The sequence below is a fragment of the Polypterus senegalus genome, chromosome 10 (assembly GCF_016835505.1).
Source record: "Polypterus senegalus isolate Bchr_013 chromosome 10, ASM1683550v1, whole genome shotgun sequence".
Classification (NCBI taxonomy): domain Eukaryota; kingdom Metazoa; phylum Chordata; class Cladistia; order Polypteriformes; family Polypteridae; genus Polypterus; species Polypterus senegalus.
Window position 1 is genome coordinate 14,943,381 of NC_053163.1, and position 12,697 is coordinate 14,956,077.

Here is a 12,697-nt window from a genome sequence, read left to right on the forward strand (position 1 = left end):
GTAATATTGGAGTAGCCGATTCTCTCAGAACTCAGATGCCTGCAGCTTTTCCACTGTGAAAACGGATCCCGTCAAACGTCACATGTCCATGCCATTACTAGCTTGATTATGTCAGCGTGCAAACGACTGCACCTTTATCGCGGTGAAAGCTAAACCCGTAATTCTTCACATGTCTACATGTTTGATAACTGGCGGAATGATTTTGTCATATTGCAGAGGTCTGCAGCTTTGCTGTATTGAAAGATGATTCTGTCAGACATCTGCCGATTGGGGTTTTAACTAGGTGTACGCTCCTGTCATGTTCTGAAGGTTTGGAAATTTGCCACATTGAAAGCAAATCCTGCATGACTTTGAGCGTTTTCCACTTAAATAACAGGGAGCCTGATTCTACAGGTTTAATGCCTGATTAATGCCTGATGCTGTCAGAACTGTGACCTGTAGCTTTACCACTGAAGTCCGATCCTGTAATTTATCACATGCTGTAGGCGTCTGATTTGGTTAGACCTCAGAGACCTGCAGCTTAGCCAATCTTAAAACGGACCCTAACAATTTTACCACCTTATGGGGGCCATGCAGCCCACTCATGGTGAAAGTTGTTCCTGTCAGACATTTCAAGTCTGCAGCTTTTACTGCTGGGCTTCAGGTTCGGGTTTCGGGCAGAGTTCTGTGAGGCACTTTTGATAAATCTGCCAGTTTTCACATTCTAACCAATAGGCTGCTCCTGTTAAGTCACAGGGGCCTGTAGCTTTTCTACTGGGAGAATGTTCATCTTGTCAGATGTAAATGATCTGCAGTTTAAGTGCTATCTTTTTATCTCAGCAAAGTCAAACTTTTTCGAAGCTACTTATTTTATACCTAACCTCAGCAGAAATGTATTTAGTCCATCCATCTTCCAAAACTGATTTATCTTGAGCAGTGCTGCTAGGAAGCTGGAGCCTATCCGGGTAATCCTGCCAACTACGATAAATTATCTATCTATCTATCTATCTATCTATCTATCTATCTATCTATCTAATCCTGCCAACTACGATAAATTATCTATCTATCTATCTATCTATCTATCTATCTATCTATCTATCTATCTATCTATTGTGGCAGACACCTGGAAGGACCAGGAGGGGGCAATACCTCACCTAGACCACAAGAGGGCAGCCGCCCTAGTCTGCATCTGGGCACCAGGGCTGAGCTTCTAAGCTCTGATCCCGTGGCCAACGCCAGGGGTGCCCGGAGGATTATAGAGCCTTGGACTGTAGCACTTCCACCACACCCTAGAACTGCTGCTGGAAGAGATTCCAGACATACCCAGAGTGCTTCCGGGTGCTCATGCGGAAGTGCTGCCGGAAGAGCGTCATGAAACACCTGGAGCATTATAAAAGGGGCTGCCTCACTGCATTAGTCGAGCTGAGTTGAGAGGAAGAGGACAGAGCTTGTGTGAGGAGGAGTGAGGGTGGCAGAAGGAGAAGAAGAAAGAAAGAAAGAAAGAAAGAAAGAAGGGACTGAGTATTTGGATTGTTTAGTGCATTGTGTGGTGCTGTAAAGGCAAGAAGAATAAAATTAAATGTGTGTGTTTTTGGACATTTGGTGTCTGTCTGTCTGTGCAAGGAGGCTGAACTTCCACACTTTCTATCCATGTAATCCTGCCAACTACGCTAACTTATCTATCTATCTATCTATCTATCTATCTATCTATCTATCTATCTATCTATCTATCTATCTATCTATCTATCCATCTGATCTGATTGGTCAGTTAGGCTTTAGTTACTCATTCAAGTGCGATTGAGAGAGGAAGGTCTGGGCAAGACAGTTTAAGACACACAAGGATACCAAGGAAAGCTTTAGGAGGAGCCCTGAGATTAGATTTCAAAGATGGGAGGAGCCCTGAGATTAGATTTCAAAGATGGGATTAATTATGTTTTCACAGTGGGTAGTAGTTGGTTGGGTGTTTCTACCATTGGATTTTGTCAAAACATGGACTGGAGGTGCCTTGAAATAATCAAATCTCTGAAGCTTAGGGAAATGTAAGTCCACCCTTGGCTTCAGAAGCTGGCAGTGCCCACTTTAGCAGAAATGAATACTTGTTGGGTCATTGACTTGGTGACATTTTTGAGCACTCCTCCATGTCTTGTCTCTTTTTCCACCCATAGCTCCGAGGGGATGCTCAGTGACCCCACCCCTTCTGGCATACAAGCGGAGGCGGAGCTTACAAGGCAGAGCTCTGACTCTGAAGCCTAACCATTCTTTTGAACACATTCACCTCACTCCAGATGGCTGACCGCACTTGTTGCTCATTATAATGCCATCATACGCCTTCTATTTTGTTTATCTTATTATTTCAGTAAACGGGGTGCCCTGATTGGGACTCCAAAATTTCATTTGGACTCTTGCATCCCTCTTGGTCAATGACGGTTCGAAATATAAGTAATCAACATAGACCTTAGCGTTAATGTTTGCAGTTGCACCGTCTGGTGGAATTTATTTTGTAATGCATGTAATAAATGAAAGGCTTGGCAAATGTCATTCCAACAGATGGCGCATCTCAAACATTTGTAAGTAGTATAGGTGTGCGGCAACAGTAAACAGAGCCTAGTCACACAGTAAGGGGGCTATGTTTTAAGCAATACAGCTGATATGGACTCGGGTCATTTAATTGATTGCTTTGTGCCTAAATGACTATTATTTGTTATTTGAAAATATATAATCTGGAATTTAAGATTTTTGCTCTTATTATTTATAAATAGATCCATGACAATTTATTGTTTGTGTCAATAATAACATTCAAATATGCTAAAAAAACTACACTTTTCACGGGGTGTATGTATCTTTTCACATGATTATATTCCAGAGGTCTTCTCAGGACTTTCATTAAGCATTATTGGTTTCTGACTCCGCAAGCTCCCATGAAGTCACTCAGCCAAAGTGAAAACCGAAACGTCTCCAGTTTCAGCTCGGAGTTTACTAAAATGGCCTCACCAGTTCTCAGAAATGTTTGAGACGGCCGCCTGTGGGGAGAACTGTGCTGAAATCTGATCAGCCCGCATCAGGCTTGTCTTGGGTGGCACCAGACTGGAGCCCGATGTTGGCAGCTACACCACAATCCTGACCTTGTCACCTCGGGCAAAAGAAGTCATCGCAGGACACCATTTGGAACGGACCTAAACTGCAATGAAAGATTTTTTTGCAGACCTTCCTGTGCAGGGTTTTGGGATGTGCTGTCATTTCTATAAAGTCGTGTCAGAGGAGAAGAGGAAGCAATAGAATATTTAAAAAAATGTAAAGGAAATCGAACGTACCTGCAGAAACAAAGAAGATTCCAGCGCTGAGAATAATGTTGTGTCGCGTCTTGTAGAACTCACTGGCAGCGATACACAGCCCACCCATGAAGAGCAGGATGACGCTGAGGATTGGGAAAATACTGGAAGCACGGACAGCACCTGTGGAGGAGGAAGGGAAAGAAAAGAGTTAAAGGAGGTGTGGCACAGCATGTCAGGGGTCCGGGACGGATCAGCGAGGTGCAGGTTTGCTTTTTTAAAAATAATACAACCCCCTTCATGAGTGTAGGTGTCTGTCCGGCTACAGAGCACTCGATGGGGGTATAGGCCGATTAATCATTCCTGTGTGTGTTCTCGTGTTTGTTAAAGTTATTGTACAGTTCGCTAAAACTCCTAAGGCCTGACGTGCACCTCTTATGCACGCCTCTGACTGGTCAGTTTAGTAAGTAAGTATTTCCTGAAAAGCGTTTCCGTTCATCTTCCGCTATTCTGAAGTAAACATGGAGCAGATTGAGAAAAAGCCTTGTCGTTAGAAGATATAGACATTTAGGTGGTACCTCCTCACAATGCTACAAAGACAACAAGATGGTGGGCGAACTCGCGGAGCGATATATCAACCAACATCGGTTTGGGAGTCGACAGGTGTACGAAAAGTGGAAAATCGTGTTTTATCTTGGTAGAGTAACATATATATTGCTCTACTTCCCCCTATTGTATTATTAATATGTAGCCTTAGAATGCCTAAACTCACAGACTTACCACTGTATATAACTTATTCCCACCTTCCCTTCTATATCTATAACCTCAGGCAATTAGATGTAGTAAAAAGACAAGCAGGAGTTAAGTTACACAAAAAATAATGTATTACTGATAATATTCATAAATAATAACAAAATGCAAAGTACATTTGAATATTGGCAACCATACAACCTGATAAAATGGTGATGTGTAACTCAGGTGGCACACAGACTTGTAGTTATTTAAAATGTCTCTAGTTAAGGCATCATTGGTGCTCAGCTTTCTTCAGAACAGACCTCAAGCCTGTCTCAATATGGCTGAAGCTGTGCTCCTCATTATGCTGTTCTTGACAGTTCACGGTGTGATGATCTTCATCAGTTGTTAACAAGAGAAAGATACTTCTACATCATCACAGGTTAGCAAGAGAGATGCTTCTTTCATCATATGTTGTTTGAATGTGAGGTTAAGCACGTACATTTATAGATGTTCTGTCCAACCCCTACAGCCAATAGGACGTCATGGTACTTAAAGGCCTCTGAGACAAGCCAATTCCAAACAGTCATACCTCAGACCAATGGGGGAAATAGAACATCTTAACACCTGCAACCCCCCAAACCATATGTTAAAGTACACCTTAGCCTACTTACGGGGGTAGAAAGACTTTAGCAGAGAAATACTTGCCAAACTGGTTTAAGACACATCCCCCAAATCCTGTCATAAAATTACAAACAGACTTAGTCGTAAAAGGCGGGGCAAACACGAATGCCTCTCACCAAAGTAACCCTAAATCACATTGCTTTGCCTAAATTATAAATAAAGACATGCAAAACATTTATCAAGTTATATGCAAAATCTGACATCACAACAAATCGTGTGCGACAAATCCGTGCGACCTTTGGAAGAATATGTGTGGCAAGAGGAAGCGGTGTTTGTAAAGGGTGACAGCTCCCTGTATTTGAAAGAATCATTTGCTTTTGTGTGTCTGCAGCGTGGCACGACGTACAAGTTTAAACTCTTTTCGGTGGCACATGCTGCCGACTCGACAAGTCAAGTCAAGTTGGGGAGCATACACTGGTAAAGCGCGTTGCCGCACCCACTATAAGACGAAACAACTCAGGATCCCGGTTGGCAACTCCCCAGGCAGACACGCGGTCCAGTCCCACCCTCCGGAAATGACCCTCTATCTGCTACAGCCAGGTATTACATGGGCGACCCTTTGGCCAGGCCCAGCCACTTGGGTCTCCAACAATGAGGATTCTGTGAGCCTGATCTCCCTCAGGGAAACGCGCCACATGGCCGTAGTGCTTAAACTGACGCTCCTTCACAATGCAGGTCATGTGCCTCATTCGGGACTCCATGAGCAACACAATGTCAAACCAACGGTACCCAAGGATTTTCCAGAAACACAGTACCAAAGGAGTCCAGTCTTCGTCTCAGGTCACTGGATAGCGTCCATGTCTCGCAACCATTTAGCAAGGCAGGAAGCACCAGGACTCTGAAGACTTGGACCTTGGTCCTTTTGCAGAGATATCGGGAGCGCCAGACACCCCTTTCCAGCGACCTCATGACCCCCCATGCTCTCCCAATCCGTCTACTGACTTCATAGGAAGAGTCACCAGAGACATGAATGTCACCGCCGAGGTAAATAAACCTCTCAGCAAGGTCGACACTCTCTCCACAGACAGACCCACTGCTGATGGCCGTGCCCAAGAGGACATTAAAGGCCTGGCTTTTGGTTTTTATCCAGGACACTCACAAGCCCAGATGCTCAGACTCCTCACTCAGTCTCTCGAGCGCCCCGATCAAAGCCTCCATTGACTCCGCGAAGATCACAGCATCGTCAGCAAAGTCAAGATCAGTGAATCACTCTTCACCAACAGATGCCCCCCATCTGCTGGACCCCATGACCTTGCCCAACACCCAGTCCATACAAGCATTGAACAGAGTAGGAGCAAAACACACCGCTGATGAACCCCAGAATCAACTGGGAAAAACGCAGAGGTTCTGCCTCCACTCTGCACAACACTCACAGTACCAGCGTACAGGCCGGCCATGATATCCAGCAACCTCAAGGGGATCACGCGAACCCTCAGGATGTCACACAAGGCAGCTCGATTAACTGAGTCAAACACTTTATGAAAATCGACAAAGGTTGCAAAGAAACTGCTGATACTGGCATTTGCTATGAGAACCCTCAGTGCCAGGATGCGGTCGACGGTAGACTAAATGAGCCATTAGTGTCTCACACCTGCTGAACAAACCCAACGAGGGAAAGGGGTTAGGGTTACAGACAACGGGAAAAGGACGATTCTACTTGTATTCCTGGGTTTAACTATTTGTTGGATTTGATTTCTTTTTTGGTTTTGATGAATTTTTTATCCTCTGCACGATTTTGTGGATTCTTTTTAGGAGTGCGTTATTGCACTGCAGAATGGACGCCATTGTTGTTGATGCTGTCGGATGCAATCTGCACGTTTGGCACTTTAATCTGGTGTTGTCTTCACTCGCCCAAGTCCATCCTCGATTTCCGAAACTACAAGATGCTCCAAACAAATGGAAGTGCATAATGTAGTGTGGACACTGGAGAGCGTCACTTGTCATCTGGAGACCACTGAGAGAGCATTCAAAGAGCCACGGGACCCCATCTAGGCTGGTTATGAAGTAAAGGCCTTCAGTGTACAAAGTAGGTCAGAGAACGAGCAGCTGCAACACATACAGCATTAGCCCAGGGAGACCGCAGGGCATTTTCAGTCATTTAAAAAATATATAAATACATACATATATGGCCGGCCAGTTAAGCCTCAGGGGACTCGAGCCCCCAAGCAAGCTTAAGGCTAAGGTTAAGGTGGGGAGTCTGGTGCTGTCTGACCGAGATCGGACACTTCATTTCCCATCACTTTGTCCTTTCATCCTGAAGCACAGCCCCGCTCCCATACTTCTAATTTAATTTAGTCCCCTCAGAAGTTGAGACCTCATCGCTTTCTTCATATTTTGTTATGTTGGAGTCTTGTTCTGAAATTCATTTTTTTTTTCATCTAAACAAGTACCCCAGAATGACAATGCAAAAACAGGACTTAATTTTCATTTATAACATACATCACCGGTGCTACTACCTGGGGTGTTTCACGTCTTTCAGCATCAGACACCCTCATCCAGGCGACTCAGTCTGTGTCCGAGCTGCATGTGACCACAAATCGCCCCACTTAAATTTTGAAAGCCCCCCAAAAATGGAAGCTTTCTTTGCCCCCCCCTGTTGTTTCCCTGATGGTGCTTCTTCTGTTTGCACCCATAATGCCAAGGAGGCTGAAAGCTTGACCTGCAAAGCCTCTGCTGCCCACTTCAATGGACTGTCATGCATGTGCACATGAGAGATGATTTACAGGCTCAAATAGTGCAGTTTCTCAGCCGACCAGGGGTTGGTGCTGTCATCTGATCATCTTTCTCCTTCTGTCCCTCTGCAGTCCAGCTGAAGACTGTGCCCCTCAGTGACATCACTACCAGTCCACCCACTGATGATGTCACTTCCCAGCACCATATGATGGTGTCACTTCCAGTATTCATAATCCATCTATCTGCCACATCAGTTCCCTGACTCCACCTTTTGCTGTCTTCCACCATATTGATAACCCTGTGTCATCATGTTACTGAGTTCTGTCTTGAACGCGTGTTTGTGAAGACGTTTTTACATTCTGACTGCCTCTTTTTCAAGTATTATGGGGTGGCCATCCCTAAACCTGTCTACAGTCTATTTTATTAAAGAGCACACGCTGCGCATGCCGACCCCATCTATCCCACTCCTTCACCAAGTCTGTATACTTGGCTTTCCTTCTCTCACTGGCTTCCTCCATCCATTCCTGTCAAGGATCCGTGAACTCTAGTGTGACCACCTGCCTGGGTTTCGGGAGCATAATTTGGCAGACGGCCAGGGAGGACCCAGAGTGGTCTCTATGACCTTCCCCAGGAACTGAAGCTGTTTTTCCAGGTCCACCTTCATCTGCCAGTCAGCCTTACTGTTGATGTTTATTCAGGCTTGAGCTTCTCTCCTGCTTTGATGAAGGTGATTGCATGTTGCAAGTACTTGGCATTTAACCTGGGCTATTGCACTACAGATGGCCTCACCAAGCACATTCAGCACCTGATCATTGCACCAGCAATAGTGTCCTTCATCCTAGAGCTTTAGGGCAACAGCTGAGGATATGCTTGAGTGTTCCTCTCCTGAGGCACTTGGGGCATGCCGGTGAGTCAACCTTAACCCTCATAGATGAGGTTGGGTGAGCTTTATGGAATATAAGACACAAACTGAATGAGGATCTCAATGTGGTAAGATTCTGCCTGCCACCACTCAGACCAGGAGACCTTCCGGTTTGTGGTCTGTCCCCTTCATGTACTGTGGTGCCGTATGCTCGTCATCTGATTCATTGATTGTTCAACTCTAACTCTCACCCTCTTTTAAACCAGTTGTCACTTATCTTTTCCCTGGGATTTGTCATAGAACGGTATCGGGATGCCCCCTAACCATGCTGACCCCACTAGCACCCTGTGACGTAGCCATGGCTCTACCTGATCCTGTGCCCTACATATGCTGGCATGGGAGACTTTTGGGTCACAGGAGTCTCTGTGTGGAAGCATCAGGACTGATCCTTCTCTCACAGTCCTCAGTAGTGGGTAGTGGGAATTCACACACAAGCAAGGGCCAAAGAATTCTGGGTAAAATGCTAAACTGGTAAATCCAGGCTTTAAATTTGTCTAGTAGCCCATGGGTTTTGGCCTTCGTGGATGCAGTGTCCTTCTGAGTGCAAGTTTATTTAAAATAAGAAATGCAAATCTCACATTGGGGCAAGAATTCAGATCCTTTGTTATGACACTTGAAATTAGGGGTTGCATCCCATTCTGTTGATTACCATTGGAGTCCACACACCTGTCTGTAGAAAGTCGCACAGTTGAGCAAAAGCCAAGCCAATGAGGTTGAAGAAATTGCCAGCTGAGCTTAGAGACATGATTGTGTCGATGTACATACAGATTTTCAGATGGCTACAAAAAATGTCTGCAGCATCAAAAGTTCCCAAGAGCCCAGTGGCCTCCATAATTCTTAAATGGAAGGAATCTGGAAGAGCCACTTTACTTAACAGGGCTGGCCACTTGACCAAACTTAGCACTTGAAGGCAAGTAGGGCCTTGGTAAGAAAGGTGAGCATGACCCCAATGGTCAATCTAGTTGAACTCCAAGAAACCTGGGTGAAGATGGAAGAAACTTCCAGAAGGACAAGCATCACTGCAACACTCTACTAATCATAATGACAAATGAAAGCCCATTTGGAGTTTGCAAAAAGGTATCTAAAGGACTCTCAGACAGTTGCAAACAAGATTCTCTGGTTTGATGAAACCAAGATTGAACTCAGATCCCAGACTTAAACACAAAGCGATCATCCCTGGAAAGACCCGAAAATAGCTGTCTACCAAAGGTCTCTATCCAGCCTGACAGAGCTCGTGAGAGGGTCTGCAGAGAAGAATGGCAGAAAATCTCCATAAACAAGCAGATGAAACTTGACCTATCAAACCCAGGAATACTTCAAGTTGGAATTGCTGCCAGAGGAGATTCAATGAAGTGCTGAGGAAAGGGTCTGAAAACCTGTGTCAAGTTTTTATGTTTAATACATTAGCAAAAATTTGGAAAATCGTGTTTTGACTTGGTCATTCTGGGGTACTGAGAGATGCTTGATGTTGGAGAAAAGAACAGATTAAAATGATTTTAGCACAAGACGCAACATAGTAAAATGCGTGAACAGTGAAGGGGTCTGAATGCTTTCTGAAAGCACTGTGTTTTATTCATGGTGTGCCTTTCCATATTGCTCAGCCAAATCAGGATACGATCTGGTGGTTCACGTATACATTTTTAAAAATTGGAACACAAACAGATGAATTGTTATCAAGACTTCTGAGTGAGTTCAAGTCATCCACGTATGTTGTATAGTGCAGGATGCAGTTTAACAGTGTGCCACCACTGTTGATGACGATGCTCCTCATGTCTCTCTCGAACATCAGGTTGAACGGGACAAAGTTTCCTTCCCGTAGTCCATGATTCACCTGGAACTCGCTTGACATTTCATTCTGCACCTTCACCATACATGTCAAATTGGCCAGCCTAATATGGACAAGGCTTGCCAGTTTCCAGGGCACCTCTAGTTGATCCATCATCTCATAAAGGTTTCATCATGCTCCACCTATATAAGATGGTGGTGCACAGCTCCTAATATCCTTACTCTAAATCTTAAATTTATATGAAATCTTTGATAGCAGGATTTTGAGACCAATAAAATAAATGGTGTAGGTAACTTCAAAACTCAACTTTGTTATACTGGCGAAACTGGATGGGTAAGATTGGCATGCTTTGTTGGGTTGAGTGGCCAGTTCTCCTCCAAAAAGTTGTAATGTCCTAGACAGTCTGGTTTAGGACCTTTTTGATATATTTGTTTCAGCCTCGATTTTAATTTAGTGTTCTTGTCTTACACAATTGTTCTGACTTCCTTTTTGTGGAACGTTTAACCCTTGCTTGACCATTGAGTATATTTAATCTGATTTTTCTTTCATCTTTTGTTCTTCAACTCCCTTTCTCTTAAATCCAGGTCTACATCTCACCACACACTTTATAACGGTATATTTACTCTGTTAACTAAATCTGCTGTTATCATTAAAAGTTTCCTTTGTGAGACCAGGGCTTTGAATCATAAAGATGGTATATAAGTTGATGGTGGAGATCCTTCAGTGGCTTGCTGACTGGTAGTAGCCTCCCTTTAATGGGCAAGCTTATGATAAAAAAAACTCCCCTCTTTACAATTCCCTGCCGTCTAAGGTACGTTGAGGTCATTTAACACCCAAAATCCACATATTGGTATTGACTGGACAGGGTATTTGGAGGCCATTTTTGTTTCTCTTCATAGTGGGTTTATCTTTTTCTTCATTTATATTCCGCATTAGGCAATTTCCACGCATTTCTAAGCCTGCTGTGGTGTTCATGTCACTTCAACGAGTTAATGACATTCATCTGTCATGTCCTCGGCTTCTTTTTTTTTCACATTTGCTCTTTGGCTAGGTGAATACATGTCCCTGGAGAGACATTGGAGCATCTGTCTCTTCTTGGACGGTGTTCACAAACATGAGATAGCATTCTGGGGACAGAAGAAGCAAGCGGTGGCGAGTGGGGGTGAAGGGAAATGAGGCGATTTTAGTCAGTAGGGATTTACAAATGTTCTAAACGTTTCGTCAATATTCAGATCTTCAGGAACAACGGTCTTCCTAATCGAAAAATCTGTTTTGTTTGCACAGATGGACTGTTCATCCCTGAATATGTGAGCCAATTAAGTGCAAGCAGGCAACAGACCTCAGCCAATGGGGAAGGAGAAGTTTGTTCCTTGAGGCCCAAACCAAGAAACAGAGAGAGAGAGAGAGAGAGTAAAAGGCTTGAGCTGACTCATGGCAGGCTGACTTCAGAAAAATAAGAGGAGTCTACTTTTGACAGTCTTACTGCCTCTAAGGAGCTAGGAGGCAGAAAGGAAAGAGACAAGACGAGGAGATCCGACAGGGAGGCTTCGGCTGGTGATGATCTTTCCTCCAGTTGCCTGTAGTTTGTGCTCGAGTGTACGGGAAGATCACACAAGTTACAATTTGGCACAATCGCCACTTTCACTGTGCTTGCAGGATCGGACAAGGAGCTTCTAAATACAGCAGATGTGTGCATGAGGTATGAATGTTGAAAGGCGCAGGCCTGATCGAACTACAGGAAACGCTGTGCACTGTGGGAAGCATTTCTGCTGGGAATTGTGCACCTTCTATGACAATAAATATACGTACAGCGTCCTCTATAATGTTTGGGACAAAGATCCATTTTTTTCCTTGATTTACTCCTCTGCTCCAAGGTTTAAAAAATACAAATCAAGCAAATCAGACATTATGATTAAAGTGCACACTGCAGATGTTCATTTAAGGGGCTTTGCAAACAATTTGGTCACACTACACTTTTTCTACATTGCACCCTAATGTTTGACACACAGCAATGGCAGGTCTATTAAAGCCATCATATTTATCTCTTGAATGAATGACTGCTTGAAGTGTGTGATTCATTGACACCAGCAGGTGCTGAGGGTCTTCTCTAGTGATGCTATGCCAGGCCTCTAATGCTGCCACCTTCAGCTCCTGCTTGTTTTGGGGGCTTGTGCCCTTCAGTTTTCTCTTTGGCATATGGAGGGCCTGCTCAATTGGATTTAAATTATGTGACTGCCTCGCTGTTAGGAGACCCAGGTTCGAGTTTGCACCCGTGTCTGTATGGGTTTCCTCCAGGTGCTCTGGTTTCCTCCCAAAGACATGCAGGTTTAGGTGCATTGCCGATCCTAATTTGTCCCTAGTGTGTGCCTGGTGTGTGTGTGTGTGCGCCCTGCCCGGGGTTTGTTTCCTGTCTTGTGCCCTGTGTTGGCTCAGATTGGCTCCAACAGACCCCCGTGTCCCTGTAGTTAGGATATAGTGGGTTGGATAATGGATGGATGTCTGCCTGTATATTACATCATAATGAATGGGAGGTTCTATTATAACCCCACGAGTATTGAAATTCTTTCTTGTCCCTCCGACTACAGAGAGGTTCCAGTTTATGATCTGCCTTGCAGTTGGACAGGCATGGAGGGCAAGCAGTTTCAAGCCGTA

The 12,697-nt window shown here is 44.5% G+C and overlaps 1 protein-coding gene across 1 annotated transcript in view; it reads right to left on the bottom strand.

The window, feature by feature from the left end:
• cacng2a (calcium channel, voltage-dependent, gamma subunit 2a) overlaps nucleotides 1-12,697 on the bottom strand; it is a 281,186-nt gene that overhangs the window by 34,519 nt on the left and 233,970 nt on the right. Inside the window, exon 3 of the mRNA XM_039765290.1 lies at nucleotides 3,291-3,431. Coding sequence (XP_039621224.1) covers nucleotides 3,291-3,431 — 141 coding nt within the window. The remainder of the gene's footprint in view (nucleotides 1-3,290; nucleotides 3,432-12,697) is intronic.